Source organism: Cricetulus griseus, assembly GCF_003668045.3.
Source record: "Cricetulus griseus strain 17A/GY chromosome 1 unlocalized genomic scaffold, alternate assembly CriGri-PICRH-1.0 chr1_1, whole genome shotgun sequence".
NCBI classification, from domain to species: Eukaryota; Metazoa; Chordata; class Mammalia; order Rodentia; family Cricetidae; genus Cricetulus; species Cricetulus griseus.
The window spans coordinates 100394203-100412091 of record NW_023276807.1 but is presented as its reverse complement, the minus strand read 5'-3'; the positions used below and the strand labels follow the sequence as shown (position 1 = coordinate 100412091).

The 17889-nt window shown below is 45.8% G+C and overlaps 1 protein-coding gene across 7 annotated transcripts in view; it reads right to left on the bottom strand.

Moving 5' to 3' along the window:
- Positions 1 to 888: 888 nt before the first annotated feature.
- Positions 889 to 17889, bottom strand: part of Mtmr3 (myotubularin related protein 3) — a 103358-nt gene continuing 86357 nt past the window's right edge. For 2 of the 7 annotated variants that reach the window (XM_027387331.2, XM_027387330.2), the window contains 9 exons: positions 14411 to 14606; positions 13577 to 13762; positions 12806 to 12976; positions 10384 to 10529; positions 7292 to 8690; positions 5989 to 6099; positions 5460 to 5548; positions 4743 to 4769; positions 889 to 2974 (listed from right to left, as the gene is read on the bottom strand). In XM_027387331.2, coding sequence (XP_027243132.1) covers positions 2803 to 2974; positions 4743 to 4769; positions 5460 to 5548; positions 5989 to 6099; positions 7292 to 8690; positions 10384 to 10529; positions 12806 to 12976; positions 13577 to 13762; positions 14411 to 14606 — 2497 coding nt within the window. In that variant the 3' untranslated portion in view covers positions 889 to 2802. Of the gene's footprint in view, positions 2975 to 3015; positions 3994 to 4742; positions 4770 to 5459; positions 5549 to 5988; positions 6100 to 7291; positions 8691 to 10383; positions 10530 to 12805; positions 12977 to 13576; positions 13763 to 14410; positions 14607 to 17889 lie in introns of those variants that run through there. The other 5 variants (XM_035452095.1, XM_027387332.2, XM_027387333.2 and 2 more) reach the window with 5 other exon arrangements.

The window sequence follows — 17889 nt, the reverse complement described above, 5'->3', positions numbered from 1 at the left end:
ACAGTGGTAAGGTTTCCAATAGAAAAGCTGGTACCAAGGCTTGGCAATGAGGCTTTTGTGACACCATGTTTTAAAAGACTGGGCTGACAGAACGGCACAGCTGGTAAAGGTGGCTTGATCTCGACCCCCAGATCCCACACAGTGTGGTGGAAAAAGACAATAACTGCTATAGATTGTCCCCTAGTCTCCACATGTATGCCATGGCACATGCACCATATGTACACGTGTACTTAGGTACATAATGAATAAATTAAAAAAGGTAACCACAGCCCAGAGACTGGAAAGATGGCTCCACGGTTAAGAGTGCTTGCTGCTCTTTTGTCTCTGGAAAACAAGTAGGTGCTTAAAAATAAAATTCAATGACTGCTTTCCAACAAATTATCTGCTATGTACCAGGTATGAAACATCAAAAATCCTAAGTACTGAAGTGGTTCTGAGAAAGCCTCTGGTATGCAGCTGCTGCTAGGCCCTGTGAACAGTCTTGGACCAGTATCCTCAGTCAGCAGCTTTACAGAGGCTCCCCCTAACACATGTGCCAGCCTGTGATAAATGACAAGTTCCTGTCTAAAAAGAGAAGGAGGGCAGAGACTCTAGAGGCCAGGGGTAGTGTTAACTACCACAGATGTGCAGTTGTTTCCTCATGATGTTCAAGTGCTCTGCCCTCTTTTAGTGTGGAAGACCTCAGGGGCAAAATCATTAAGGAAATGGTTTAGAGTGTTTGGGCATGTTGGGAAGTCCCTTTGCCAAGGTCTAAAGTTGAAATGTGTCATTTTCCTTTGCCGAAGGTCAAACTCCCAGCAGCTCCTAAAACCACTTCTATGTGAGGGGGAGAAAAGGACAAAGAGAGATTAAACTACAGGGCAAAAAATTAGAACTCGTTAGCAGATGTCACCGTGCGGACACTCAACTTTATTCACTTTATCTATATATTTAACAATTCTAAAGTATTTACTTCTTGCTTTGACAAAAAAGAAATGAAAAATATAGGAGCATTGACTCCTCTTTAGGAGAAAAGGGTTATATGTACAGCTACGGAGAGTTATGGTTCCTCCTTTACATACAAAGAAAATATTAATAAAAAAGTGCTTCATTGATCAAAAAGGGCTAAGAGCTGCAAGCATTTATTCACACTGTACAACAGACCCAAGAAACCCGTATCATAACCTCTTGGCACCTGTCACTAGGAACTGCACAATCTTCAATTATGCCAACCTTTCTCCACCCACACCTCCAAACCACAGCAAGCATGGAGGAGAACTTCACCCTGTTTCACTAGACTTTGCCTCTGTGTGACTTGCTGCTGGAGGAATGAGCAATGCTCTGATACCCTGGGCTTCGTTTCAGCAGACAGTACTAGGGAAGGCTTCTGGGCTTCTTTTACACACTCAGGAACATGCAGAACCACCTTCCTGAAACAGAATGCCCATGGCCAGGTAACAGCTTCCAAAGGAGAGGGGCATGGACATAGGCCAGACTAGAACTGAGGTGTCCCCCCAACCTCATCCAGCCCTCACACTACAATCTGCTTTGTTAGCAGTTTAGCGGCTTTTAGCAGAGCCAAGCATGGCCCTGGGGGTGGGGAGTGGGGGCACAAACACAGATACCAACAATTCAAAGCACAAACCGAAACTACTCTCCACTCTTCCTATACCCACTTCCACCACAGGTAGCCACTGGTTTAAGGCTCTTTTGGACCACATCAAAGCTCACTGAGGAAAGGTACCCCACATCTCCTCCTGTCATTTTCTAGGAACCCTGCAATCACCAAGTGGTTCTTCACTGATAGCAGGAGCCAGACACGTGCCCAAACAGGCAGCCAAAAGCAGGACAGGGACGCCTGGGTCCTTCCTGCAGCCCCCAAAGGTAGGGGAAGAGGAGGGCTGATTGTGTGGAGAGCTTTGTAACTGCGGGACTCTGTCCCTTAAGGGGAGAGATGCATGATTGGTTTGCTTTGGGAATGGGGGACTTGTGGAACCCTGAGTCTGGATTTCCCTGTGTTGGCCGAGGAAGAGATTGTTTGTGGGGCCAGGCCCCAGAGAGAGCTCCCAGGTGCCTAGTTCAGGGCAGGCCTTGACCACATCGGCAGGGCACTACATTCTGGCCAGTCTGCACCTTTAGGTCTGGAAGCCCAAGGAGGCAAAGGGAGCCCTACACAATCTGGTCAAGTTAAAGATGGAATCCACATGGGCCAACATGTCAACCACCCAGCCCCTTAACTCAAAAGAAGCACACACCTCTCTGTGGAGTACCTCACTGTGGGCCCTTCCTCCCAATGCCATCCTGTTTTTATCTATGAGGTGGGATGGCTCTATCCCTCTTAGGAGCAGCACTCTCCAGAAAGGTAATTCTAGCCTCCCCGGCAGCAAAGGTTTACCAGTCAGCTCTGACAGAGCTGTGATGTGAGGAATGGTCACTAATGTTAGGCTGACTTTCTGTCCTGCTGTCTCAGACCTTCATTCTGGCTCCTTCTACTGGGAAGCACTGAGCCATCCCCCATCATACCTGAGAATAAACAACTCAGCAGTCAGCAGTTATAGGGGCCTGGTAACCTGTAGGCTTCCATTAAAAAAAAATTAAGACAACTGGGGACATTTTTCTTTTTAGAAGGCAAAGAGGAAGCATGGAAAGGGAAGGGAAGATGAAACAAAAATCAATTTACAATCCAGTGGTACATCCCAATCTCTGTACAGGTTGTTCCATGCCCCCATTCCAAAGTGTATGGGCCTCTCGGACTGCCCAGGCTGTGTATGAGCCTGTTAAAGGAACAGCAGCATGGCCTCTGCCACCCCAGGTCACTGAACTTCAGTTTGAAGTGGCAGCAATAGGCTTATCCAGTTCAAGGTCAATGCTGGAGCTTGTGGGATGGAGGCTGCTATAGCAAGACTTGCATACTCGACTGGGTTCAAATAGCTGCTGGCTAGGAACTGGAACCTTCTGGTTACAACAACTGGAGCAGAATACGTTCCCACAATTCCTTGAGATAAGAAGAAATAAAACAACATTAGTTTCAGCTAGTAGGTTTTTGTGAGGAAAAAAAAAAAAAAAACAACTTCACAAAGCAGCATTTGATGTGTATAGTCTCGATAGATGTGCTAGAAACATGTTCATTTCTCCAGGCCAGGAAGAAGATGAGACAAGTCTACCTAGTGGAGTCATTTTCACTTCAGGTCAACGATGACAAGTGGCTGCCTCACCATTTCCACACATGGCTGTCAGATACATAGGAAGTTGCTCCAGAGAGCTCTCTGTGGTTAAATGAGTCCAGCACTGAAGCAGCTGCCAGCTCAGCACTCAGTGCTGACTTGGGGACATACCCAGTGGCTGCACCAACCTTGGTACTGGCCATCTGGGTAGCTTGAGGTCACAGGGAATTCAAAGTCAAAAGGAGTTAGCCTGTGGGTCCCTCAAAGAAGACAAATAACTATGCTGCCCACCTGGAGATGAAGAACCCTGTCTGAAGGCCACTGCCTTAGAGGCAAGTTAAATGCAGACGGCTGCCAGCAGCATGCAAAGCCAAATGCCAAAGCAGTTACTTGACACATGCTCAGCGTGGAAGGGAGGTGGAAGGACAGACCATGAAGAAATATATGCATATATATATATATCCCTATTAGACAGTGGTCAGTCAGCTATGGTTCACTGCTCTGCCCCATGCATCTCCAGGCTCCCCTGTCCTTTCCACCAATACCCCTACTTCCTTGCGTCTGTGCTGCATGGATCTGCACACCCGGACTGATGCCCATCACACACACACAGGAAAGCTAACAACACAGGATGAGTTCTGCCTACCTTACAATCCTACATTTGCTGAGCCCTAAAGTATAAACCAATACTGATCAGTTAAACACAGGAAACTCCAAGGTACCTGACACAGCTCTCCAGAGATGAGAAGAGGAAGTTAATAGGAAAGCTTCCTCTACGTTAACTTCCCAGCCATGCTCCTCAGAATGCAGACCACACGGGATAAGGACCACCTGAGCACAGCAGTGGACACTAACGACCACATGAGACAAAGCAACACTGTAGAAGGGAAGGTGGGACACAGGGCAATAGGACAAGGAACCAGAACACAAAGCTCTTTGTTTCTAGAATGTAAAAAGCACTTTACAACTTTCTAAGAAGCATGAATCACCAATAACTTGTGATGCTTGAAAACAGAACAGGAAATCTTCTCAATGTCTGTACTTGTTTGACATACTGCTGAAGTTCAGCTTTTTTAACAAGCCTGACACAAATCTGATCAATTAAGCTTTTTTATCTGACTTCCTTTGGGAGACCCTGAAAGACCTAAGTGGAGTCTTCCATGCTAATGAATTCTCTGGAAAGATGGTATCTGTTCATTTCTGTCTATAAAAACAAAACAAGGAAGCAATGCCATTTGACTTGAAAGTTACCGGTATCATCCTGGCATCAAGGAATGATTGTCTCCTCTCCCCACCAAAAACGTCCCGAAGCCCACTGGCTTCCCCCGAAAGATCAGCCTTGCAGAAGTACCACTTCTCATCAAGAGTGTAACAGCCCAGCTGGCCTGCACAGTCCAGAGGGGAGCACAAGGCTGCAGCAGACACACCCCTGGCAGTCTCTTTCATCAGCTGCTATGGATCCCCATGCCCACCTGCCTGCCTGTGTTCTCCCTTATGAGACTTCAGCCCAATGAGTGCAAAGAAGGGAATGGCAGCATTAGTGTGGAGAAGTTATTGTGGGTGTGCAGACATCACAGACAAGTTGTTGCAAATGCTCACCACGTTTGATCAACACGGTCAGTGTCCCTGAAAGGAGGGGAGAAAGAACTCAGAGGAAAAGCCTTTTGGTCTAGGGATGCAGGGTGGGGGAGACCCATGGTCCTAAGAGTGTTATCTGTCTACAAAGAAGTTTTTCCATCACTTTCAATCCAGGCTCACTTCTTCATGTGGCCACTACACGATTCTGATAAACTTCCTATCCTAAGAACATTAAACATCTACCAGACAGTTGCCACCCTTGCCAGAGCAAAGTAGCCTTAGTAACTCACTGCTCAACCTAGGAGAAAGAAGTTGGGAGCAGCAAGGATTGGAGACTGCCCTCAGCTGTGTCTACTATTCCCTAGATACAGCTGCTCAGCAGTAGCATTGGGATCAGGGAGCAGAAAGAAGTAGGAAAACTAGGCTCCCTGCCCACATCTAGAAAGCTGTTTTTGCTCAAAGTAGCCATGATCAATTGTATGTTGGAAACAAGAAATGATGATCTGCACGGTAGTTGTTACCTTGCCAATCTGGGAAACGAAACAAAGTGTGTCCGAGTTTCAAAATTTAATAGTGATCATTGAATTGGAACAGAGTTCCCAAATGCAGTTCTAGAAGGACCAATTTCAGAGGCACAGAAATGTGACCTCAAGGGCAGCTCAACAGAACACTTGCTGGTAAGATGTCAAAGTTCAGACTCCATAACCCATCCCACCCTAAAAGTCACCCCAATGGCACCTGCAGTGGTGCTTCCTGCTGGCCAGCCAGAAGGCACTGTCACAGGCATAACAGTGGGCAGCCAAGTGGTCAGGTAGCCAACGGGTCATCTGTAAAACACATGGGACCAGGTTAGTGACAGACATGGGCCAGTCATCTGAAGTCAACAGAGTCACACCAGGGGGAGCATGAGTCACAAGGACTACATGGGCTCCAGTGGTATCAGTGCAGCAGACCTGCTGACAACAGTTCAAGGAAGGTGTCCAAATTATTTGCCTGGAGGGGACTCTCATTTTCCCTGAGGCAACGTGGTAGCAGTGGCCCCCTGGGCTGCCATAAGAGCTGGCAGAGGCAATGGAGAGAGAGGGCCAGCTCACTGAGTGTCCCTGGCTTAGAATTGATGGATATGGGTTCCCAGACACTGAGATACAGAGGCTCAATTCTAATGTGACTTTCTTCCTTGGTGAGGGGCATGGGGCAGGGACTGGAGTGGAGAAGAACTGTAGGACACCTGCATGGATGGCACGCAGAGCAGGGGCTGAGCCTGTACCTCTGTGTCCTGTTTATCCACCTGCTCCCAGCTGGCTTCAGAGAAAATCTCTGTGCTGCAGCGAGACAAACAGTTCTGATCCAGATTGCTTTCCGAGTCGGGGATTGAAGTCTGTTGGTAAACAAACACAGCTGAACAGAATGGACCTGTCTCCTCCCAAAGGAAGAACAGAGCACAGGGACCTATGAGTGCTAAGGTGCCAAATGTGCAGTCACACCAGCCATCCAGACTTGGGCTGACCAGGTGCAAAGAAGGGCTGAGCTCAGAAGGCCATATGGATTTTGTCAAGTGACACTGAGTGGAAAGATGGGCCTTAGGGAAGCAAGTGAAGTGACCGAGGAGAAGTTCCTATGTCAGCTATTCTGGTGGGCCTCGAGATCCAGTCCAGCACTTAATGAAAACAGTGATTTGGGTGTGCCCTCTTTTATCTGAACTCTTTGGGACACTGAGATACCATTATTAATTAGTATGAAGAAAAAGCTGAAAGTTCCTTTGGTTGTAAGGTCATTGGATCTGGGATGATTACTCCAGAACTTGCCTTATATTTGTAATCTCTTACCCATCAAAGAAGAAAGCCCCTCTGGGAACCCAAGAATCCTGGCACCCTCATTTCTAGCCACCAAGCCTCATCAGTGCTAAGCCCTTGGCAATGCTTAAAAAAATAAAAGTATCAATCTCTTCTCTCCATTTCTCCTGCCAGCACCTGCCACAGAGTGAATACAAACACTTGTTCAAAAAGAGCAAACTCTCAAAGCTCCCAAAGTCTGGGAAAGCAGGCAGCTTATTAGTGAGTAAGGCAGGACTGCTCTACAAATACCATTGTAAACAGGAGTGCAAGCCCTTCTAAATATACAGTATTTTTATTTGGGGGTGGAGTGAACTGAAACAGGGTCTTGCTCTGTAGCCCAGGGTAGCCTAGAACTCACTATACAGCTCAGGCTAGCCTCAAACCTATGGAAATGATCTGCCTCAGCCTCTCAAGTGCTTGATTACAGGCGTGAGCCACAGAGTCTGGCTGACACAGGACCCTTTCTGAAGAGATTTGATCCCCACATCATGCATTAACTCCTTCCTTTCTCTTAACTGCCTAGAAGGGAATGGAATGCCAATACAGCACAGAAGAGGCAGACTGCTGTCTCCATGGCCAAAGCTAATTGGCAAACAAGCTCTCTCAACATGGCAAATTAAGACTTTCTAGTCCTTTCAAAATCTGTTCCAATAACCATGCACTGGGTGGAAAGGGCACTTGGCCTCTGTGTGTCATCTCTCTGGACAGTTTCAAAGGAATCATGGCCTAACTTACCACTTCATCTCCAAAGTCCCCATTGAAGCGCAGAGAGCTGGTCAGGTACTGGCTCTCCAGGCGACTCTTCAGCTCCTGGACTTGTTTCTTCAAGGTCTCCACTTCCTGCTGGTGGCCAGACTCTATCTGACGAAGGCGCTGTTGGATCGTGTCTGTGTACACAGGCATGCCATCATCATCCAGGTGGCTTCGGGAAGGCTGGTCAGGACTGCTGGTAGTGGATGGCCTCCCTGAGTGGCTATTCAGCCACTTGTGGTGCAAGTTCCTTGAGTACAAGTGAGTAGAGTTGCAGCTTGTGGCAGATAGCTGGTGGCTCAGTGAGTCCTTATTCCTCCCAGCCTCCCCATTGGCACAGTGCCCATTGGGTGTGGGGTACTTCTGAAGGGTGCCAAACCCTGAATGCTGTTCTGAGGCCTTGTTTTCAGTCTCTAGGGCACCGTTGCACACAATTCCCTGTCTACATTTGTCTAATGGCAAGGCACAAGAAGCCCGCATCAGGCTGAGGGTGTTGCCAGGGGATGAAGTCCTATATAGCACAGAGTCCCACTGGGGCCTCTCACCAGACCTGGGCTCTGGAGCCATGGGAAGCATGTCCTTACCACTGAACCTAACACTGCTTGCCAGGCAAGGTCTGTGATGGAGCTGGGACCCACTCTCTGCCTTCACCTTATCTTCTAGTAACATGTGTATGGAGCTGTTTGTGCGTGGTCCTCTTGTCTCGAATGGGACTTGGGAAGGCAGCAGGGAACTAGACTGTGAGGTACCAAGGCCAACTTTTGCATCTACTGGGACAACAGGAGCTATATTCTCCCTGTCCTCTGCAATATTTTCTATTTGAGGCTGCTCCACAGGGACTTCCTGGGAGTCCTCACCCCTGAGGGGATCCTGGAGTGAACTAGAGAGAACATTGTGCCCATCTTGCTGTTCAGGAATATCCTGTGAGAACAAAGACAGGCTGGGGTCTAAATGGTTTCTTAGAGTAGCATCATCCACCTCTGGTTCTTGGCAAAGTACATCTGAGCCCTCAGCCGCCATCCTGCTCTCCTTTGCTTGGAGTGCCTCCTCTTTGACCTCTGGCACCTCAGTATGCTCCCTATGGGCAGGCTCTTCTGCCCCACTCTCCTCTTTAGTGGCCTCTTGCAAAATGTTCTCCATCTGCCCTTCAGCCACACCAGCTGCTACAGATAGCTCAGCACCTCCGAGTAGCCTGCTGGGCTTCCGTAGGCTCTCCACAGCAGGTGTTTCTTCCCCAGAGCCAGCAAAGCTGCTCAGCTCCAGTGAGCGCCCATGCTCCTGCCACTTCTCATTCAGGCTGGGATCACTGCTGCGCCGGCTGGCCAGAGGCACCATGTTGTCACAGGCTGTGGTCAGATTGTCATATGATCTAGTCTTGGGTAGCCTAAAAGAAAAAGGTTTGTAGGGGAAAATGAGACTCTTAGAGGCTATTTAGAGAGCAGTAAGGACAGCAGATTTTTAATAATAATACTGTTTAACAACTAGACCATTACAACAACATCCCTGAAATGAGGCTCAGACTCCTAGAGTGGCAGGGCTTTCCACCAGCACGGTTTGCACTGCCCCATTGTCAGTCTCCACCCCCAAATAAGTTAAAAGCATATACTCCCCCCATTCCCCTCCAGACAGCTCTGGTTGTAACAGCTCTGGCTGTCCTGGAACTCATGCTGTAGACCAGGCTGGCCTTGAACTCACAGAGAGTAGCCTGCCTCTGCCTCCCGAGTGCTGGGATTAAAGGGATTAAAGGCCTGTGCTGTAACAATAACTCTTTCTGTCAGCTGCCTGAGTTCCGCCAAAACATTAGGGCCCCCAAATAACAAACAGAGAGATTAATATTAGTTACAATGCTGCTGGCCAATGACTAGGACTTCCCATTTGCTAGCTCTGTTTTAAGTATCAACCATAACCATTAATCCATACATTTTATAAAGACTTATCGAAGACACCAGTGGCATTCATCCTCTCTTCCCCAGATCACATGGCGACTCCCCTCTTTACTACATTTCCCAGAATCCTCCTCGACTCCTAGCTCCACCTATCTTGCTTCCCTATTGGCTATCAGTGCTTTATTTATCAACCAATAAGACAAACATATACACAGAAGGACATTCCCCCATCACTGTGCCATCACTCCCCAGCGTATATACTATTTCTAAAAGTCACTCTTTTATTTTTCCCCCTCCCTTTCTTTTTTTTGATTGTTGAGACAGGGACACATGTATTCTAGATTGGCTTCACACTCTCTATGTAGTCCAGGAATGACCCTGAACTCCTGATCTTCTTCCTCTACCACCAATGTGCTGACAGTACAGGAATGTGCTATCAAGCCAGGTTTATAAAGCACTGGGGCTCAAATCCAGGGCCTCATGCAAGTATTCTACCAACTGAGCTATACCTGCAGCCTTCAACAGGTATTCCTCATGATGCTCTGTATCTCTCAGGTAGCGGCAAAGTAGTCTGCTGGTTCTTTATATTATACATTTTAAATTCACTTATTATCTATCACTCTGATCTTAATAAAGATAATTCACAAGTGGCAAAACCAAAATTTCTCTCATTTCACAGCATCCAACTTTTAAGCCTCAGAAGACCAATCAGGGCACAGAAAAAGAAGCAGAGAGTAGTGGGTAAACAAACCAGAGTCATAGACTCAATGGATATGCCATCACTGAGAAATTTCTCAGTGCATGTGGTAGAATAATACAGTAACAGGCCCAACTCACTTCCAGAAGTAAGACCTTACTATCTTCCTTAAGAAATTCACCAGTGGTTGTTCACACCTTTAATCCCAGCACTTGGGAGCAGAGACAGCTGGATCTCTGTGACTTCAAGGCCAGCTTGGTCTACAGAGCTAGTTCTAGGACAGCCATGGCTACACAGAGAAACCCTGTCTCAAAAAATCAAACAAAAACCACCCACCCTCCTAAAAAAGAAGCTAAACTTCAGCCAGATGTGGTGGTTCATACCAGTAAATCACACCAATGGAAGTCTGAGGTCAGCTTCGGAGGGAGGGAGAGGGGGGGAGGAGAAGGAGGGAGAGAGAATACCAACACACAGGACTTGAGCCTTGGGCTTACCGGCTCAGGGGTGGATCATCAGGACTGGTGCCTGGGGCTGGGTATGGTGCACAGCTGTCATCTGTGGGAGTAGATGGAGAAGGGCAGGGAAGGTATACTGCACTCCATAGCATCAGATTCCGCACATGGCACACGGGGTATAGCACCTGAGGAAAGGGGGAGGACACAGGTTTATGCAGGTCCCCAAAGTCTCTTAGAAATGTCTAGAAATAAGGAGCAAGAACAAACACACCCAGGTGGACCACTCAACACAGCTGGGTCACAGATCAACAAGGAGGTGGCATCAGTAAAGAAAGGTGTCTCCCCCAAGAGGACAGGTATAGAACCATGGGGTCTGTTTGGCAGTAATTTTCACTTAAGAGCCTCTTGTGAGCATGAAAATCTAATGAATCCTTTAAAGACTAACTTACTAATTATCTCAGGTGATCTTTACCAAATGAATGATTTACTACATAAGAATCATTCCATTAGATGGTGAATGTGTTTCCTCAAAGCTCAGCTTCAACAGAAACTGTAAAATCTGTTTTATAGAATCACTTAAATTAGTCATGTGAAAATAAAGACATTCCCTCCCTTATTGTCACTTCCCCAGGAGGCACAGTGAAGGAGAGAAGCAGCACATACCTTTCAACTGTAATGAGAAGTGTATTAATTACCCAGCAAAGTAATATAACCTCTGATTAGCCTGCTTTGATTTTTTTTTCCTGGGTTTTTGAGACAGGGTTTCTCTGTATAAACAGCCCTAGCTATCCTGAAACTTGCTCTGTAGACCAGGGTGGCCTTGAACTCATAGAGATCCACCTGCCTCTGACTCCCAGGCGCTGGGATTAAAGGTGTGTGCTACCACTACCTACCTCTGCTTATTTCTAAGGGTTTACAATGCATCTGACAAAGGGAACATTTGCTAATGTGTCTAAAACTTAATCTCTTTTTCTAAACTCAAAAACTTCTTGTTAGCTCCAGGGAGTTGATGTGGATCCACCTTGAATAGGTCAGATGTACTCTAGATAAGTACTGTCAATCAACAGCTTAAGTTTCCCAACCTGCTGCCTGTTCCTGAGGGTGAGCTCTCCTACATTTCCCTGGTCTTGGGACTCCCCACCCTCAGTTTCCAGGACGTAAGAAAATATTTCCCCCTAACTAACTTTATTTTCTGCTCTACCACCATGTTGCCAGGTTCAGGTATCCTTAACCCAGGACAGCTTCAAAGTGTAGCCCACGCTGGCCGCAAACTCAGATCCTCCTGCCTCTGCCTCCTCAGCATATCCTACCGAGCTGCCTTTTCAGTTTTCTTTGTGTGTGAAATTCAGGCCACAGGCCTCTCTCTCCTAGAGCTACTACTAGGTCTAGGCACCGTTTACCTTGTTACCAGACTCAGAGAAAGAGACAAACTCACAGAACAGATTTCAATGTAACTTTTTACTATTCCTTTATCTAAAGGAACCGACTTTACTGTGACTGTTCTCAGTAATCAGCCACCTATGTCTCGTGGAAAATTACATAGAAAGAAGGTACTTTAAGGTATAAAGTTTATGTGAAGATATGAAAGCTTAAGATGTGAGGCTCGCCGGGCTAGGTGGCGCACGCCTTTAATCCCAGCACTTGGGAGGCAGAGGCAGGTGGATCTCTGTGAGGTCGAGACCAGCCTGGTCTACAAGAGCTAGTTCCAGGACAGCCTCCAAAGCCACAGAGAAACCCTGTCTCGAAAAATCAAAAAAAGAAAAAAAAGAAAAGAAAAGAAAAAGATGTGAGGCTCTTAAGAGTATTTTAGGGCCTAAGAAAGTGTTCTAAGGTGTGCAAATGCAAGTTACTAAGATGTGTAAATGCCTGAATGCTAACAACATTAATACATTTTAATATACAGACATATGCACCTTTTTTTTTCCTGCCTAGCAGGAGGTATTCTTTTGGGGGAACAAAGTCTTAAAAGGCCTACCATGTGGGAAGAATCACAGACAGACATATGCTGACCTCAGAAAGAGCTCTGTGTTGAGGTGGAAGCTGCAGTGGCTCCTACTGCCTGGCTTATGGGGACAATAGCAGGAACCTGGTAGCTGACCCTTCGTAGCCATAAAAGGTATCTGAGAAAGAACTTGGTGCCCTCCCTCTGCTGAGCTGAAACATGCTAGGAATACAGTAAGCTCTGGAGGAGGAATCCTCAATGATTCATGTCTACGATGGCAAAGTAGAGATGTGTACTACACCAAACCACCTTGTACCCAGCTTGGACATGGGCAGGCCAGAACATAAACAGGAAACAGGCTTTCCTCAGGCAGAACGGCAGAAAATGGGAAATGGAACCAGGACTTTGAGACAGTAGGCATATTTTCACAAAAACAGGCACTACTCAAACTGCTCTCACATGCAACCCCACCCCCAAATCCCTTCTGCTGATCACAGAGGCAGGCTGACAGGTACATACGGCTTCTGACTGAGATGAATACAGTAGGTTTTTGAAAGCCTTGTTGCCTGCCCGAAGAAGTGACCACACAGAGCATGTCCGCTCCTGAGTCTGCTTTTCCCCTCTCTCCTTAGCGTTGTTGCACAGGAATGTTCCAAAGAGGCAGGAATAGGTATGCTGTACCAGTTTCACCTGCGAAATCCAACCAGGCAAAAAATCACACAGTGTGGTACAGCCCAACTGAACAACAACTCACCATGACATCCCTGAGAACACTTCAGCTTACTCAGGATATGGGGTGTGTGTGCACAAGCAGTTAATAGATGGCTTCCTCTTCACAATTACCAATTGCAGGGCCTGACCCCAACCACCAGCGCTTCTCTGTCAAAGACATTCTAATGCAGGAGGCAGAGTGAAGGGCAGGGCAACAAGGGGCTGAGACAGGGAGAGTACATCTTCCACCAAAGAAGAGGGAGCAGAAAGCACATTGGTGGAAGGACTGGAAGGGATCATGGCACATTCAGATTGTTTCTATTTCTAACTACTTTTTAGACCATACACTCTAGAAGCCAAGTTTAAAACAAACTCTATGTTTACAGAGGAAAAGTACCTAGATTCACTGAGTGAAAAATAAAATGCCTGTTAACTGCACTGCTTTTAAAGAAAGCAATGGCTCCCAATTAAATGTGAAAAATGTGTGATTTTGGGTGAAAATGGCCCACTAACATTTGTATCAACATTCCCTAAGTGTAGGTGGCTCCCAAAATGTAGCATCATTAAGTCCAAACTCACAAGGAATGCTTCATTGAACTCAAAAGAGCAAGGAAATTGCCTCTGAAGCTGATGAACGCAATCAAGCCACTGAAGAAACACTGGGCAACGCTCATTCAGATCATCTGAGTTCTCTCCATGACCACACCGGTCAGCAAACTTATGGCCAAAATCCAGCCATTCCATCTCCACAAGGACTTGGAAACCCTGCAGGGAGGAACCAAGGAGAGATCACTTATGTAGTACTAGCACCTGTGACATCCTGAGTTTCATGGCACCAATGGCAATCTCCTTTAACAGCCTCCTGATATGTCCATCTGGCCCAGGCTCAGAGCCAAAGGCTCTCTCCCTAATGGCACATCCATTTACACCAATATCTCAATTCACCAATTCCATTCAGTAGTTATTTAAAGGACACTGACAAAGTCTCTCTCATGTACTACATAAATGCTACCTGCCTACCCAAATTTCTCTTTTATTTTTGCCTTTGATGTTACATTTGTAAAAATCCTTCCCCAGGCCGGGCGTTGGTGGCACATGCCTTTAATCCCAGCACTCGGGAGGCAGAGGCAGGCGGATCTCTGTAAATTTGAGGTCAGCCTGGTCTCCAGACAGAGTGCCAGGATAGGCTCCAAAGCTACACAGAGAAACCCTGTCTCGAAAAACAAAAAAAAACAAAAAAACAAAAACAAAAAAAGAATTAGCAAGAGACACCTAGCCACACTGCTCTAAGTATCGGAGGCATAATCACAACAAATTGGTAATATCTACAGACCTAACTTCCAGTCCCAAAACCTCTTAAAGGTTTCCTCAACCGATCTTGAAATGCTCTCTCCCTCCCTCAGACACACTCACCTCTACTGTTCTGTAGTAAGGGTCGAGCAGGAGTTTAGCCAACGCCACAATCTGGGGAGTACGATCCCAGCCATCTGAGCAGTGCACTAACACTGGTCGCTGATCACGGTCCACAGCATGCACTACAAGAAGTGCCGACTTCAAGAGCACAGATAGGTGATGGAGCCATTTTGTGCTTTCAAGAGCTGAAAGCCAACTATAAAAAGGGGGGAGATAAGGAAATACTGATTTTTATGTTTTTATAGTATCATGTCCAATGCCTATCAAATTAAAATGCAACTCCCCAAGACCTTTGTCTCTAATTATAGTGATAAAAGGTTTGTTTGTTTTTTGTTTTTGTTTTGTTTTTAGACTGGGTTTCTCTGTGTAGCTTTGGAGCCTATCCTGGCACTCACTCTGTAGACCAGGCTGACCTCGAACTCACAGAGATCCACCTGCCTCTGCCTCCTGAGTGCTAGGATTAAAGGTGTGCGCCCCTAATGCCTGACTAAAAAAAATTCTATTTATAAAGCATGCCCAAATGAGAGAGTCAAGCTCCACAATCAAGAGGTGACAACTTTAGAAAAAGGACTGTAATTAACAATGCCACATTGCACCTAGATCTTAAAAAAAAAATACTTATTCTTAATTTTTAACTATGTGTATGGGAGGTGGTGTGTGCATGTGAGTGCAGATACCTGAGGAGGCCCCTGGAGCTAGAGTTATAATATGGTCTTGATTGCTAGGAACCAAACTTGGGTCTTCTGCAAGAGCAGTATGTGCTCTTAATCACTGAACCATCTCTCTAGTTCCCTAGCCACTCCCCCCCTTTTTTTCCTGCAGCAGTGGGAATGAAACCCAGGGTCTTGTGTTTGTTAGTTAAGTGTTCTACCATTGAGCTATATCCCCAATTCCCAATGCGCGCGCGCGAACACACACACACACACACACACACACACACACACACACACACACACACACACATTTATTAACTTGAGACATTACTGTTATATAGCCCAGGCTGATCTGGAACTCAGTTCTCTTAATTTAGCCTCCAAGTGCTGGAATTACAGGTATATACCACCACACTAGCTCTTCACAGATAATTTTCGAAAAGTGGGATGGGGTGGGGAGAGAAATCCTAGACAGGTACATATACTATAAGAAACAGATCTTATGGACACTTCTGAAACCCAATAAGATTTTACAGAAACTATTTAAAGATTAACAACGCTGACCTTACAACTGAATAAAGAAAACACGTATATACAAATATATCTATGATAAAATGTAAGCTGGATACCACACACAAGAATGATACAAACATTACCCATCACACTTGTCGAATACCAACCACTGTTAAGTCTAGACTACATATTGATTAAAACTGGATAGGTTCAATAAGATGATTAGAGTCACGCAAAGAGGTAAAATGGCTACATGATATTGTTGAGTTAATTCAGGTTGACTTTAGAAAGGACCCCTCCCTTTAAAAAAATCCTTTAGGGTTATCAAATAAAAAGAATAAATCCCACAACCATGATGACATTTTGTTTCTTCCTTTATCCCTCATTCCCCAAACAAGTTCTGTTTTTTCCCAAATATGGCCGGATTTGTGGTTTAAGGCTACAAGTCTAGCCCTTGAGATGGCTTTGTCAAGGTAGAGTCTAGATGAGGCCTCTAGGACAAACTGGTCTACTACAACCTGGAGAATGTATGTGAATTTTTGTTAAAAGTCTAAGTAAAAAAGGGACATCTTTCTTGCCAAGCCAGCAAGCAACAGAACAGTGTATAAGTGCTCTTTACAACTAGACTAGGGCTCAGGGGCTGACACTGTCTCCATCATTGCTGTACCCCAAGCTTTGCCCCCAGTATAAGGGAAGAGTCCTTCCACTTAATGAATTATAAATTTGTCAATTCTCAAAATCCAATTTCGAGACTTTCTAACTCAAAATTAAGTGTATGTTAGATATACTTAAAAATACTTTCCTGATGGGTCAGTTGTTTATTCTCATTTGCCTTAAAATAAATCAAAAGGCTTAAGAGATGAGTAATTAAGCCGGGCGTTGGTGGCGCACACCTTTAATCCCAGCACTCAGGAGGCAGAGGCAGGTGGATCTCTGTGAGTTCGAGGCCAGCCTGGTCTCCAGAGTGAGTGCCAGGATAGGCTCCAAAAGCTACACAGAGAAACCCTGTCTCAAAAAACCAAAAAAAGATGAATAATTAAACTATCTCCCTGCTGCTGAAGAAGCAGTAAACAAGACGCCAGCAGAGGGTTCTTTTAAACCTGACTGAATGGTTATCAACTAGCAGCCAGTGGTGTCTGTGCCTGAGAGAAGCTGTGCTGTAGAGCATGCCACCATAGGGGATGCCATGGCACTCTTCTGTGCTAATGTCAAATTGAACCAGAAACACATCATCTCCAACCTGCCACAGCCCAGGATGAATGGCTTACTCACAGTGTCCACAATTCTTTTGGACTCACATAGCTTCTTTTTATACATAAGAGAGATTCAAATACCCAAATACAAAGCATTACTTAACACGTCCTCCACTCATTTGGACTGGAAAGAGGCTAATTAATATTTTTTTGCATTCAAAATAAAGTTTTGTTTTTAAATATTTACTTTTTACATTGTGCATGCGTGCGTGCGTGTGTGTGTGCAGAAGAAGGTACTATATCAGAACAGCAAGTGTTCTTAACCACTGAGCCATCTTTCTGGCCTCAAAATCAGGTTTTTAAAGAAATAATTTAAAATGTGGGAGGCATTAGAGACTACTTGAAAGGTTCAGGTATTATGCTGGCCTGGCCCTGTTACCTGGTGGAACAGGCAGTACCCTGGTCAGTCCAGGGTTCCATGGGAATTAAGTCTGCACGCAGGTGCAGAGGACCCCTTTAAAAGACAGATCCCTGCCCATTTACGCTCTCTCTACACTCGCTCTCTACTCTCTCTCTACACTCTCTACTCTTCTCCTCTTCTCTGTCTGCTTCTGATTCACCCCCCCTCCCCCCTCCTCTCTCTCTCTCCCTCTCCCTCTCCCCCCCTCTCTCTTTCTCTCTCTCTCGACCATGGTGGTCAGGCATTTACCCTGTTTCTTGTCTCTCTTAGTCTCCCTACTCTGTTGGGCCTATAATAAACTGGTTAATATGTCTAATAAGTCTCTTAGTCTTCTGTCTCATCCGCCTCTCTTTTTCTTTACTTCTAATTTAAACAAAAATCTAACACTACTCAGTACTGATCTGATGTTTTTATTTTACATGAAAAGGGATCCTGAGCAATTAAGCTAAATAGTAAGACACCTCTCTAGAGTTCTCACACCAACCTGAGGGGACAGAACTAGCTAGCCCTGGAGCTAAGTAACAGATGCAAATGGATAATCCTCAAAGGGAAAAGCCAGCTGTTCTTTAGTCACCATAATGGTCTGAATAAGAATGGCCCCATTGGCTCACATGTTTTATTGCTTAATCACTAGGAAACAGAACTATTTGGACGGGTAAA